Here is a 12,982-nt window from a genome sequence, read left to right as displayed (position 1 = left end):
ATTAATCCTGCTTCAGAGAAGAGCTACGTAGAACACAAAGGATTTTCAGGCCAGCCCTACGATCACAGCTGTTAACAGTAATACCCAGTTTGTGTTGTTCACGTAATTATGTTAATGAGGCTGTCCTAGAAATTCTGGCCAGAGCTAAACTACTGGGTTGTCTATACATGGTTTCTGCAGCAACAATGAAAAACTTAAACACAAGCAGATTATTCAACTGGAAGTTTTCTATTTCATGGTGTGTCCTAAATTTTAAATTATGCTGAAAAGCAATTGAGTGGAGTGCTTGTGCCACAAAAAGTTGACCTCAAAAATAAAGAGAACACAAGCTAAAGGTAAACACAAATTGTCCAAAGCTTGAGTGTTTGACAGAACAAAAATGAAAAGAAAACCTCTTTACAACTGGAAGAAAGCAGGGTGACACCCGAGTACATATTTGAAATTGTTTCATCCAAATCCCCAGTCTGGTGCTTCAGCACTCCTGAGCCAGCATGACATGAAATGTACCTTAGTTCTGGTAGCTGTAGAGAGTATACAGATGATCCGGCATTTTGATATGTGAACGGTAACCCTCAATGAACACCAGGTCGAGTGCTTTCAAGAGGCTGTTCTGTTAACAGGACTGCAGTGAAATGCATAGCAAATTATGCTGGCGGAATAATGCAACACCGTTAATCAGCGAGTTCGCTACCACACAACTTTGAGATAACTCTTAAAGTGTCGCAATTGGATGGAAAAAACTGCCTATTTTATAAACAAAAGTCAAGAGGCTGCAATGCAATGACATGACAAAATGAAAGTGCTGCGATACAGCAATAGCGATACAATGTACACTTTAAGCAACACTATAAAACATGGTCTTTTATCCTTAAGCATAATCGCTTAAACATACTTCTGTTTTCCTTGATCTCTTGCAAAATGAAGTTTTGATCGTGAAAGCGCTCAAAATACAAAGATACCGAAAGAGATGGACACACAGTGCATTTACTTCCAGTGTCTTTTTAAGCGCGTTCACTATCTAAACATGGTTGACCAACTGGCCCAAATGCTGCCGTTATTCCAAAATTAAACCTTTAGAAAGTGGGAGCTCCTTCCACTATACAAGGTTCACCATAACTGATGCCCCAATTTTTTCATGATATGTTTTTTTAAAAAAGAAATACAATTTGAAGATTTTGCTGTAATACTTGTCTTTGATGCTACGAATGTAACATGGAAGTGTTCAATGAAATTACCCTCTGCCCATCTTGATCACTGCTTGCAAGTAGAATACAATGCACCACGGAGGGCAGCTCTGTTTAATTTTTATGTTTTCCTAATGAAGCATGTACGTGCAACCCTTCTGCGGGCCTGTATGCAGCAGGTTTGTTCAGCTAGGTGAACTGTGATTTTGCTATAAAGATGTAATGGTACTTGGGAAGCGAATGCGTTTCTAAAATGCATTTAACATACCTATAGGAGCTTTAACATTGGATGGTGGAAGCAACATCAGTGCGGAAATCGCAGCGGTGGCCTAGTGGTCTGAGCATCCGCCTCAGAAGCGGGAGGTGCGGGGTTCGGTGCCCAGTGCCACCGGGTACCCACCGGTGATAGAATGGGTACAAGCTTGCCTGTGGTCTGGTGCTAGGCTTATTTAGGGTTAAAAGCTTGGGAAAAGGGTCTTTGACCCCGCCCTAAGTATTCGAAAACACATTGTATCATGGCGCTCTTTGGCCACAGATGCCTTTGCGCCATGAAAATCTGTCAAGATCATCAACATCAGTGTGGTCAGCAGCGCGTTCATGCCCTCGTGTTGATGAGCAAGAAAAAATTGGCCGAGGAGAATAGCAGCGGGTGCAGTGGCGGGGCTACTTTTGGTCTTTTTTGACGTTCCACGTTCAAGTGCCTGCTTGGCTTCTCACAGGCCATCTTTTGGACTCTATAAATTCACGTGCGCCTTCTTCCACTTGGGATCTTCGGTTCAATCGCGTTCCCGGGTCACTTCACGGACTGCCAAGCCCGCTTGCAAAAAGAAAATAGTCTAGTTGGTAGCGTTCTCTTATTCCAAGTCTAAATTTGGAAATTGGTTTTTGAAGAAGGAGAGTTGCTCAGTAACTTTCTCGTAGTAACTTTCTGACATCAATCGCTCTGTAAGAGAAGGGATAAAGAGGTGCCGTAAAGCCTTTGCTCGTTTTGACGAAAACAAATGCCCATGACTGGCTTCCTCGATCAGCGAACACATCAGTCGAGCTTTGGAGCAGTGTGGTCCACCTAACGCGTTACACGTAGCACGGCTGCCATTGTGCCCTCTAAACTGCTTCTTTTAAATAACTTGCACAAAAATATTACAGCTTTCGCTGTAATAAAAGAGAGGGTCCTCCAGCACACTCACATTTAAGGGCATGATAGGCTTTCCAAGTTCCGCAGTAGAATTCGTTCAATAAATATGTGGAATGTTTACTGATGGCAATGGATGCATATACCTACCTGAAAGCGTAGCAACTTGGTTGAGTTAGCAAAGGAAGGAAACTTTTATACGCGACATCGGAGGTATGTCTTAATCGACATGTTTTTCATAAGTAAGAGCTTGGCGCTGTGGCAGCGCATTGCTGCCTGATTTTTTGAAGAAGTCATAATGGTATTTTGCACACTGTGGTGCAAATGACTGAAGGGCAAACCATGACTCGCGACTGCTTTATTTTTATTTCCCATCGTTAAGGTACAACGACTACAAGAACGACCCGTTGTCTCGCTGCAACTGCACTCCCCCGTACAGCGCCGAGAACGCCATCTCAGCCCGTAGTGACCTGAACCCGGAAAACGGAACATACCCGTTCCCGTCTCTAGGACACCGGGCACATGGTGGTACGGACATGAAGGTAAGAAGAAAAGCCGCCACCCGGTTTTGTTGGCCGCGGTAACGTATTGTACACAAAATACGCATTGCGGTGGCAGATTGATCAGTCACTTGTGTTTGACCTGTTAATAAGCTGGCATAATAATGGGGGCCGGTGGCATTTAGTTTTGCAGATTATGAGCCTTTACCTGCTTTTCTTCGGTGGTTAATTAGTTCTGTAAGGTTACAAACAGCGTGTGAAAATACTTACAATTATTCCTAATCAGTGACTGCCCAGGATTTCTAGGATCAGGTGTCCCACCTAAAAGTAAGCAGGTTTTTATAAAAGACGGAGTGTTCTAGCCTAGGAAAATTACGTTAGGGTTGAGGAGTGGCCTAGGCTGTACTATTTCCATTGCTGTCCAGACTTAACTGGCAAAGTCTAATCAGCTAACTTTTTAATTCTTGATTCAGGTACAAGGAGTGAGTTTAGATGTTTTATACCCTCTTGATAACCAGCTGGATGAAATGTTTGCAGCAAGGTGTCATTTACATAAAGCAGTTTTTTTACAGGCCCGAAAAGAAAGCCCGCAAAATACAATGGGCTGCGCGTGGCAGTGGCGCCGCATCTGTGTCCCCAGACGCGTCTCAGAGAAGAAAAATTCACTTTATAAAGCGGTACTGTACCAGACGGGGCTCTGTGTGTGTGTTAGACATGAGATATACGCCAGCGTCTGCTACATGGGAGCTTTCCTTTAAGATCGATAAATTCAACCTTTGAACGTAATGTTTCGGGATTGATTTATTTTCTTCTCTAGAAATGATTCCCGAAAGCAAATGTTGCTATATATGTGTAGCGTCATCTCTTCGGGCTAACATGAGCAGTTTAAGTTAATTGCTGTGGCAGTTGCTAGATGACACTGCATGTAGAAAAATACGTTGTCAATAGTCGTCTGCGCATTGTGTGAGTGAATGTGGCGAGATGGATGTTCCATTCGAACAGTGTGTAAACTTAAAATTCTGTGTGAAGCTTGGCAAGACAGCCACACAGACCTATGAGCTCCTTCGTGACGCTCACGGCAACAAGACATTATCGCGGGCGCGAGTTTTCGATTGGCAAAAGAGGTTCGTTTCGGGGAGAACGTCGGTGGAAGACGACACAAGGCGGGGGCGCCCTTCAACTTCATCGAATGAGAAAAAACGTGCCTCGGATCAAGGAAATCGTACAGCAAGCCCCCACCATTACAGTCCGCATGCTATCAGATGCTCTCGACATTAGTAACACAACATGCCATCAAATTTTGCGTGAGAAATTGGGGAAACGAAAGCAGAATTCCAGACTTGTGCCGCACCCCCTCACACATGACCAGGACACGCGGGCATCACTGAGCGCTGATTTTCTCGATGAGGCAGAGAAGGATGCTGCATTAGTCGACACCATCATTGTTGAAGATGAAACACGGTGCTTTCAATACGATCTTTAAACAAAGAGACTGGGCGCCGAGTGGCAATCAACAAGCTATCCGGCGTCGAGAATGGTGCGGCGACAGAAGACCAAAACAAAGACAATGTTGATAGTTGTTTTCGGTGCCAGAGGTGTCATACATCACGAGTTCATCCCAAAAGGGCGGACGGTGAATCAGGAGATTTATATCTGCGTGCTCCAACGCATGCGTGATGCACTGCGACGCCGTCGCCCTGACTTATGGGCCTCTGGACAGTAGAGCCTTCTCCACGATTACGCAAGGCCGCGCATTGCTCTCAGCGTGACAAAATTTCTCGCCAAGCACAACATTACTGTACTGCGCCATCCGCCATACTCGCCTGACCTCTCTCCATGCGATTGTTCCTGTTTCCTCGTGTAAAGAGAGCCCTGAAAGGTCGTTGGATGGGAGCGCGTAGGCCAGTCAAGACGCCACGACAAAGGAGCTGACAGCCCTGCCAGAAGAAGCGTTTTTCAAGTGTTTCCAAGACCTCAAGAAGCGTTGGAAGCTGTGTTTAAACTGCAAGAGAGACTATTTCGAAGGGGTGCTGCACAATTAATTATTTATTTATTTATTTCAACCTCAAATGCCACATTAAAGGGGCATTACATGAGGGAGTGGAATTCAGGGCACATAGTTGATTCGATGGATTGTTTGAATGATGACGGGTCGGAGTTAAGTACGACGGTGTTGGGCAAGTCATTCCAGTCCTTTGCAGTACAGACAAAAAATGATCACAGGTGAGCACTAGTCCGGGCAGGGGGAGGGTAAACGGCCTCCTGGTGGTTCGTGCGGCTGGAGATGCGGTGGGCAGGGGTGATAATAGACTTGATCATGGGGTGATAGTAAAATTTATGAAAAAGGCATAGTCTTGCAATAGTATGGCGATGTGCTAAGTTTGTAAGATGAGCATTACGTTTTAGTTCAGTGACACTTACATGATAGAAATAGGCCGAGTGGATGAACCTTGCTGCACGGTTTTGAGTTGCTTCCAGTAAGTTAGAAAGGTTACTTTGATAGGGGTCCCAAACCGCGCATGTGTATTCCAGTTTGGGACGAATGAATGTTAAATAAGCTAACAACTTTACTGATGGAGAGCTAGGCGAAGGGTTCTGGGAAAGAAATTAAGAACACGACGAGCATCGTTAATAATCTGCGTTGCGTAATGTGACCAATTGAGATCGCGGGTTAAATGTACACCCAAGTGTTTATATTCCATTAAAGCAGTGATTTCGGAATTGGAGATTGAGTAGCTTGATTTTGGTTGGGAGTGACATCGATGAAAGGATAGGAGAGATGTTTTCCTCGTGTTTAAAGACATTAGCCATTTGTTACACCAGGTTATTACGCAGTCAATGTCGGATTGTAGGAGTTGGATGTCACTACTGTTGGTTATTGGGCGGTAAATAACGCAGTTGTCTGCAAACATGCGCATGTTAGAACACAAGTTAGCTGGTAAGTCATTAATATATATAAGGAAGAGAAGGGGCCTCAGGACGGTGTCTTGTGGCACCCCAGACAGAACAGAAGCATAAGGAGATGTACGCTTATTAGCTAAAACAAACTGTTGTCGGTTAATAAGGAAGTTCCGAATCCATTCCAAAACAAAGCAATTAAGATTTAGGCGTGAAAGGTTTAGAAGGAGCCGCTTATGAGGAACTTTGTCGAAGGCCGTTTTAAAATCAAGGAACAGAGCGTCAACTGGAATGTCAAGGTCGAGGTTGGAGCTTAAGTCGTTAACAAATAATGCTAGTTGAGTGTCGCACGATAAACGTTTTAGAAAGCCATGTTGAGCAGGCTGAAAAATTTAACTGCAATTAGGAATTTCATAATAAGCGACTTTATTACATGCTCCATTCACTTTGAAGGAATGCTAGTGATGTATATCGGTCAGTAATTATGAAGAGAACGATGGGCCTTTTTGGAACTTGAATGACTTTGCCCACTTTCCAGTAATGTCGTATGACACCTGACGAAAGAGACTGGCGAAAAATATGGGACAGTATGACGCTAGTAGTATGCTTTGTGTTTTTGAGTATTTTTGCGTTAATGCCGTCGATACCTGCAGATAACGTTAGTTTCAGAGTCTGTAATTTTTTCAATACCATTAAGGTCAAAAGTAATATCAGGCTTGGACGGGAAATCAAAGGAAGGGAAATCAGGAAGGTCACCATCCGGTTCGCGAATGAAAACAGAGCTAAAGGTTAAATTTAAGATTTCTGCAACGTCTTGCTCCTCGATAGGATTATCTTCATCGTCGCAAAGTGTTATCGTATCGCTCGACTTAGGATTGATGTACTTTCAGAATTGACGGGGGTTTGTGCGTAGCACATTGCGCAATGTAGATGAGAAAAATGAATGCTTGGCTTTGAGAACTTCTGAGGTATAAGATTTTGCAGCTTCATAATATTTATTGTATGTGTTCGGGTTCTTAGATCGTGCAGCGGATCAAAAAAGCCTGTTTTTCTTGTTGTTAAGGCGCTTTAGTGAATTATTAAACCAAGATGATGTAAGGCGCTCAGTTACCGGAATTGTAGGAATGTATCTTTTAATGAGGTTGTGTATTTTGTTTTTAAAGAGTACCCAGTTTGTCTCAGGAGTGCCTAGTTCAACGTGGATTAGAAACCAACTACAGAAAGCTTCGAGTTCTTGGTTAACGTTCTTGGAGTTCTTGGTTTATTTCAATGGTAAACGCCTTTTTTTAATAGACTGGGTCTCGGAACTTTACGGACAGAGGTTGTAAACCTCCGTAAATGGCATCTTGGTGCCACCACTTTGCTAGCTGTTTTTCAAGACGATCTTTAACTCCTGAATTGACCGGTTATTGCTGAAGCTGACATTAAAGAGTTAGTACTGAAGGCTGAAAGACAACATTTAAACTGCCCTCTCTTTTTTCACTAGGACTAAGACATTCCGTCTTTTTTTTAAGCGTGATTACCATTAGCTAGTAAACCTGGTTTATTATAGCTGCAGAGGTGACCTAGTGCTCCGAACACCCGCCTCGTATGCAGGAGCGGCGGGGCACGATACCCAATGTAGTTTAATATTGACCTGTATGCAGTAAGTGCGTAGTCAAATCTCTTAGTGCTTGGCTTCCTTTGGGTGGAATAGCGGGAGTAATAGGTCAGGTACCTTCGCCTCGTTTCGGCCAGAGGCTGTAGCTGTGGCGCTCAGTGGGCAAGGTGCCTTTGAACCATTAAAATAAATTCATCATCATCGCACTGCCCTGGTTTTCCTTCGCGAGAAGGTTTTAATGCTGAAAAGTGTCATTATGACGTTGTACTTGTTCGTCCATTCCCGAATTTGTTATGTGAATCATGGCTGATTTTCAATTATTCGAGCAGCAAGCTGCAGGTCAATCTGGTAAAAAAGCTTTCGGTTTTTAATGTTGCCTTTGTAATTAACTCTACGTGCTCAACTGTGTGAAATTTTGTAACAGACGATAAAACCTTGCTGATTAAAAGGTTCAGCATTTAGCTTCGGTATTAGGTGCGAACACACGCAGACACAAAGAAGGATGCGGGACAAAGGTGCTTTCTCCCGCATCCTTCCTTGTGTTCTGTGTGGGCTCGCGCCTTGTACCTAAGATGAATTGTGACGAACTCGACGAAGAAGACGTTCTTTTCAGCATTTTGATTGGCTGTGTAGGCTCTCTGCTCTGAATGAGAGCAGAATAAAATGGATCAAGTTTTTTTAGGGCGCATTTAATAGCGGTCTTCTGAATCGCAATTTTTCGTCCTCATACGAACATACCTGCGTGAAGCAGGTAGATATGCCACTTAATTTAATTCTTTTGATCTGCTTCGTTTTGAAATCTTCGTCACAAAGCCCTCTCTGAAATGTATTTAAACAGTGAAAGTAGACTTAAAATTTTATTTCTTAAAACTGACACAAGATCAAAGTTCACTAATGTTTCTGTCAGCGCTAAGATGGCAGATGTCGCTTAGTGTGCTGATCACTTTCCTGCTATCCTAAAATGAAATCTTTAAGTAACCTGCTTGACGGGTCATTTTTGTTTCTATAGCACCGTTAGGCGTAGAATCGAGATTACTGTAATGATCCTGGAGGCATACTTCATGCTCGCGATGGTGCCATGTCGAAAATTACTGAGCTAAAAAGTTTGAGAAGGGTGAAATTTGGTTTTGTGTGTCCCTCCACTTAAGGCGAACATAATGTTTAATTTTTCTTTTCGACAGCTTACCAACACCAGCTTGTTCGCGCGATTGGAGTTCATGGCCGTCAGTGGGCCAACCTGGGACCAGCAGCCTCCGTTCCAGTGGAGTACCTCTGGTCTCAAAGAGCGCCACGAAGGGCAGCCCGACCTTTGGAAGTTTACGCCTTCCGTGCACCATTGGGGTTCGGGAATGGAAGAGAATGAAGAGAGAGGGAGATGAAGAGGAAAAGAGAAGGCAGGGATGTTAACCAGAAATGTTTTCTGGTTGGCTACCCTGCACTGGGTAGGGCTCGTACGTTGCAGACTAGCTCGATAGTGCTCGTACGTAGGCTCGTACTAAATCGATAGGGCTCGTACGTTGCAGACTAGCTCGCGAAAAGTGCATCATTACGTTTTTATTCCTAATTCACCTTGTAATATGCAGAATACACTTTGATAACCTGATGTAGCCTAGTATCGGACGAACGCGCCTTGAAAGTGCACTGCAGTACGACGCTAATCATAATGTTTTGTTGTGTACCTGCATTGATATTGCCTATTGCTAAAAGGCTCGGCTATAGGCAATGCGCGTTAAGCTTGCTGTGTCAGTCGGAGCGCATGACACATCAGCTGACGAGAGGACTAGAGTTTTTATAAGCGCGTCCCTAGGGCCTACACATGCTGCTCTTGCAAGCGTGAGCTTCCTCGCTGTGTCCTAGGAACACGTGGCGTGCGTTAGCCCTCGCACAACATGGCTTCAGAAAATACTTTTCTAGTGAATTGCACTTAATGTACTTTACGAACATTATTAACTTGATACTATTCGTGCTAGTGAATTTGACTGTATTTAGGTTCATGCAAAGCCTTAGGCAAAATTAAGTGTCTCACGGCTTACTTCCTTGCAAATGAAGTAAACGTAGCATGACTAAATGTACTACGATGGATTAAATGCGTTTTGTGTAACCGCTTTCTATGCACTATAATAGGTTCCGGTGACCTTTGACGTCCCATACGGTCCTGCCACCGCTCGTTTGCTGTTCATTATATGTATTAACGACCCTCCGAAGAATGTAACATCTCTTGTAGGGCTGTGCACAAACGAATGCGTGGTTTACCGTGAAATAAAAAGAATAATATTCAACGTTGCATTACTCAAGGAAGACCTCACGAGTTTTCTCTTTTTGGTATATGTATTTATTATCTCCTTTCAACTTGCATATTTCTTTTATTTATCTGTACTCATGTCAAATTTGGGTGTTTACCTTTTTTTGCTGTATGCATTATCTCCTCTTGCAACCAATTAATTTTTATGTACCACTTCCCTCAATAATGTCGCGTCAGCCATGAGGGTATCGGAAATAAATAATAACTAAAAATGAGCTGTGCTACGCCGACAGCGCCTAGGCAAAGAATGTCACAAGCCAATCGCGGACCTCGAACTAGCAGCCCAAGCGTTTAACGGAAGCAGCTCATACGCACGCAGCGGAAAAGGGCTAACACTGCTTGGGCAGTACACGTTCCCTATTCTGCCAGGTTTATTATAGCGACCCTGGCAAATATTTCGCTCCACTCACGGCTGAACAAGGCAGGAGCGACACATTTAACGCTATAGCTTGATGGAGCGGTTCTGCAGAAAATGCAGTCGTGCTGTAGTTGTGAATGAAGAAATTAGCTGTGGTTTATCTACTGTTGAACCTGGTTAGAGAGAAAAGGCTGCGGTGTATCGGGCAGCTAGACGCGGCCTGGCGTCTGTAACGTTGCGTGCATTCCAGAGAACTTCGCTACACCCCTCATTGCAACATCTGAAATCTACGCGCTCATTAGAAAATTATTCATGAACGCCTCAGCGCATAACGTGAAGATACGTTTCTAAGACATCTGTTCATTCACTAGACACGTGCTATCTGCTGGACCATCGTCGTACATTGCGCGCTGGGTTTCAGTGGGCGCCGCATTATGGCGCTATGACTGCACGCCGTACACGAAGGAAATTCTTCACTTACGTACTTCGGTACTCGCTTTTTTGGGATATCTGTAACTGACACGCTCATTATTAAATAGTTCATGCACGCTTCGGTACAGATGTCGAATATACGTTTTTAGACATCTGTGCATTCACTAGACGCGCCTTTCATTCACCTTCAAGAGTCAAACAAGTCGTGGCGGAATGGCGGCGTCCCCTTCTCGCATGCCGGAGGTGCCGGTTTCACTCCCAACTACCCCATTACAATACTCTTATTTTGTTATTATTTATCTTCGCCGTAGCATGACTTTCAACGTTTGCACGCGAGAAGTGGAGCTTTTGCTCCCAAGTCTGGAATAGTACGTCGACAATGTGGGTCTGTCGCACGTAAAGTGGCGGATTTGAGGAGTGGTTAAAAGTTCAGGAAACTGATGATGGGGATGTGGCAACATGAATTAAAATTTTTCTGAAGAATAGAGTGAACTTGGACGATGATTGAAGGATGACACTCAGATGGGCGCTGACTTGCAACGAAAATTTTTATTTCTTGTGCCGTGGAAACAAATAGATTGCCACCAAACAACAAAAAGAAGAAACAATACAAACATTCATTTATGACACTGAAGGAGCTAATCGCTATGTAACTTGCATGTGGCTATAAAGTGCAATTATTTAGTAGCTGTTGCCAGAAGAGGGGCTGGTTACACCTGTGTGAAATCGCCCGGTTCGACAGACACATGCGTCAGCAGCCCCTCTTCGGTAATTTCATCTAAAGAATTGCGCTTCTTAGTGACACGCAAGTTACTTAGTGATTGGCTCCTTTAGTATCATTAATGAATGTGTGTGTTGTTTCATGGCCATCTATTTATTTCCACGGTCGAAGCAATAAAAATTTACGGTGCAAGTTAGCGCCCATCTGTGTGCGTTCTTTCAGTCTTCAACCAAGTTCGCGCTGTTCTTCAGAAAAATGTGTCACCAATTCGCCTAAGCGTCCGTTTTAGTGACTAAAGCGTCACTAGAACATGTAATTATATGAAGTAAATGAATTGCCCTTAAAAACACTGGGGTATTAAGCCGAGAATTGATCCCGTAACCGTTGTGAGACGACTTAAACACGCTACCCATAGGCCAGGCAGGCACTTTCGTACTTCGTCTATGGGAACGTGCGCTACCGCTTGCGCCATATGTATGTCGTGTGGTTTTTCATATAATATAGAAACAGTAGCCGTGTCTGCGTGGGCAAGAACAGCCGCTGCCGGTGTCCATTAACGGTATAGCGTCATATGTTCGCCAGATTTTGCATCGAAGTCCATGCAACAGGTCGCCGACATCGGGGCCTGCATACGCGGATTAAGCCTTGCTCTGACGCTGTTTGTGCTGAACGCCACATTACCAGCCAGATTCGTGCCTCGATGCCGTGAGCAGCTCTTTGCTGACTGATCGTACAGGTGACTTTTATGTTAAGCTCCGTAGTAAGTGCTTGAATAAAATAACTGGTATAACCAAAAGCCAACAAAGGAGGCACCACCATAGAGCTCTGCATTAGAAGCGATAGCTTTCATAGCCTTTCACGTAAGCCAGTGTCCTAAACGTTTCTCACTTTGTTACTAAGAAAATTCATGAATGTCTGAGATGTTTACTAAAATTTACGACACAATTGTAAATGAGTGCCTTCTGCTGCAGACGGCAAGCCTAGAAATATATAGTGTATGTATTTGAAATCGTAGCCCACACTTAGGGGACGACACGCCCTTCCTTTTCTTAAACGGCATGCACTGTTAAGTATGGCTAAGCAGTCCATCAAAAAATAATACGACTGTTGTTAACGCTAACATTCACAGCGCAAGACGAACACGGATACGAGGGGAGACACCACAAAGCGCCGCGGCTTACTGCTTAATTTCGTTTCGCCTATTGTTGATGCTGGTGTATTTATATAAGCTACAAAGCGAAGGTGCTATCATCGTCAAGTGAAACGCGAGCAGCATAATCGAAATGCCAACCGCAAAACATGGAAGATATACAACTAGGAAGGCGGAATACCGTAGCGGCTTATTTTCGCATCGAAGGTGTAAAGACCGCTCTTTGGAAGTGTGAATAGGCTACGCCTTTATTTATTCTCCAGGTGCTAATATTTTTTATCGTTTGGGCACGCGTTTAAGTTGTTTTGTTCGGGTTTCATTTCATGCTGATGTTACAGGCATAGAAAACAACTGCAATTTTTTTATCACTGGAGGATTTAATCGGATAGGCGTGAAATATGTCAGATATAAACGAGTTAAGCGATGCTTTAGTCACCTTTAGACTGGTATGTTACAGCATGACAGTTCGCTATTTTCACAGCATCTGTTGCAAGTTCCGTGTGCGTTTGAGTCACATTCTCAGCGATTGGCGGCTCGTCAACCGCCAAATTCGGAATGCTAGCTGCAGTAGCAGGCATCTATCATTCTGTGATTGTGACGACAATTTGGTTGGTAACAACTTTATTTAAATGTCCTGCAGAGCTTTCGCCGACGGGGCCTTGGGTCTCCAACGTTGCATATATCATCTTGTTCAGATTTTTGCTT

General features: G+C 43.8%; 1 protein-coding gene across 3 annotated transcripts in view; it reads left to right on the top strand.

Moving 5' to 3' along the window:
* The window catches only part of LOC144102009 (putative phospholipase B-like 2), a 62,721-nt gene extending 53,115 nt beyond the window's left edge, over positions 1–9,606 (top strand). For all 3 annotated transcript variants that reach the window (XM_077635257.1, XM_077635256.1, XM_077635258.1), the window contains 2 exons: positions 2,699–2,858; positions 8,496–9,606. In XM_077635257.1, coding sequence (XP_077491383.1) covers positions 2,699–2,858; positions 8,496–8,693 — 358 coding nt within the window. In that variant the 3' untranslated portion in view covers positions 8,694–9,606. The remainder of the gene's footprint in view (positions 1–2,698; positions 2,859–8,495) is intronic.
* Positions 9,607–12,982: the final 3,376 nt, after the last annotated feature.

The sequence above is a fragment of the Amblyomma americanum genome, chromosome 8, assembly GCF_052857255.1.
Source record: "Amblyomma americanum isolate KBUSLIRL-KWMA chromosome 8, ASM5285725v1, whole genome shotgun sequence".
Classification (NCBI taxonomy): domain Eukaryota; kingdom Metazoa; phylum Arthropoda; class Arachnida; order Ixodida; family Ixodidae; genus Amblyomma; species Amblyomma americanum.
The sequence above is the reverse complement of the archived record's forward strand: the minus strand, read 5'-3'. Positions and strand labels throughout refer to the sequence as shown.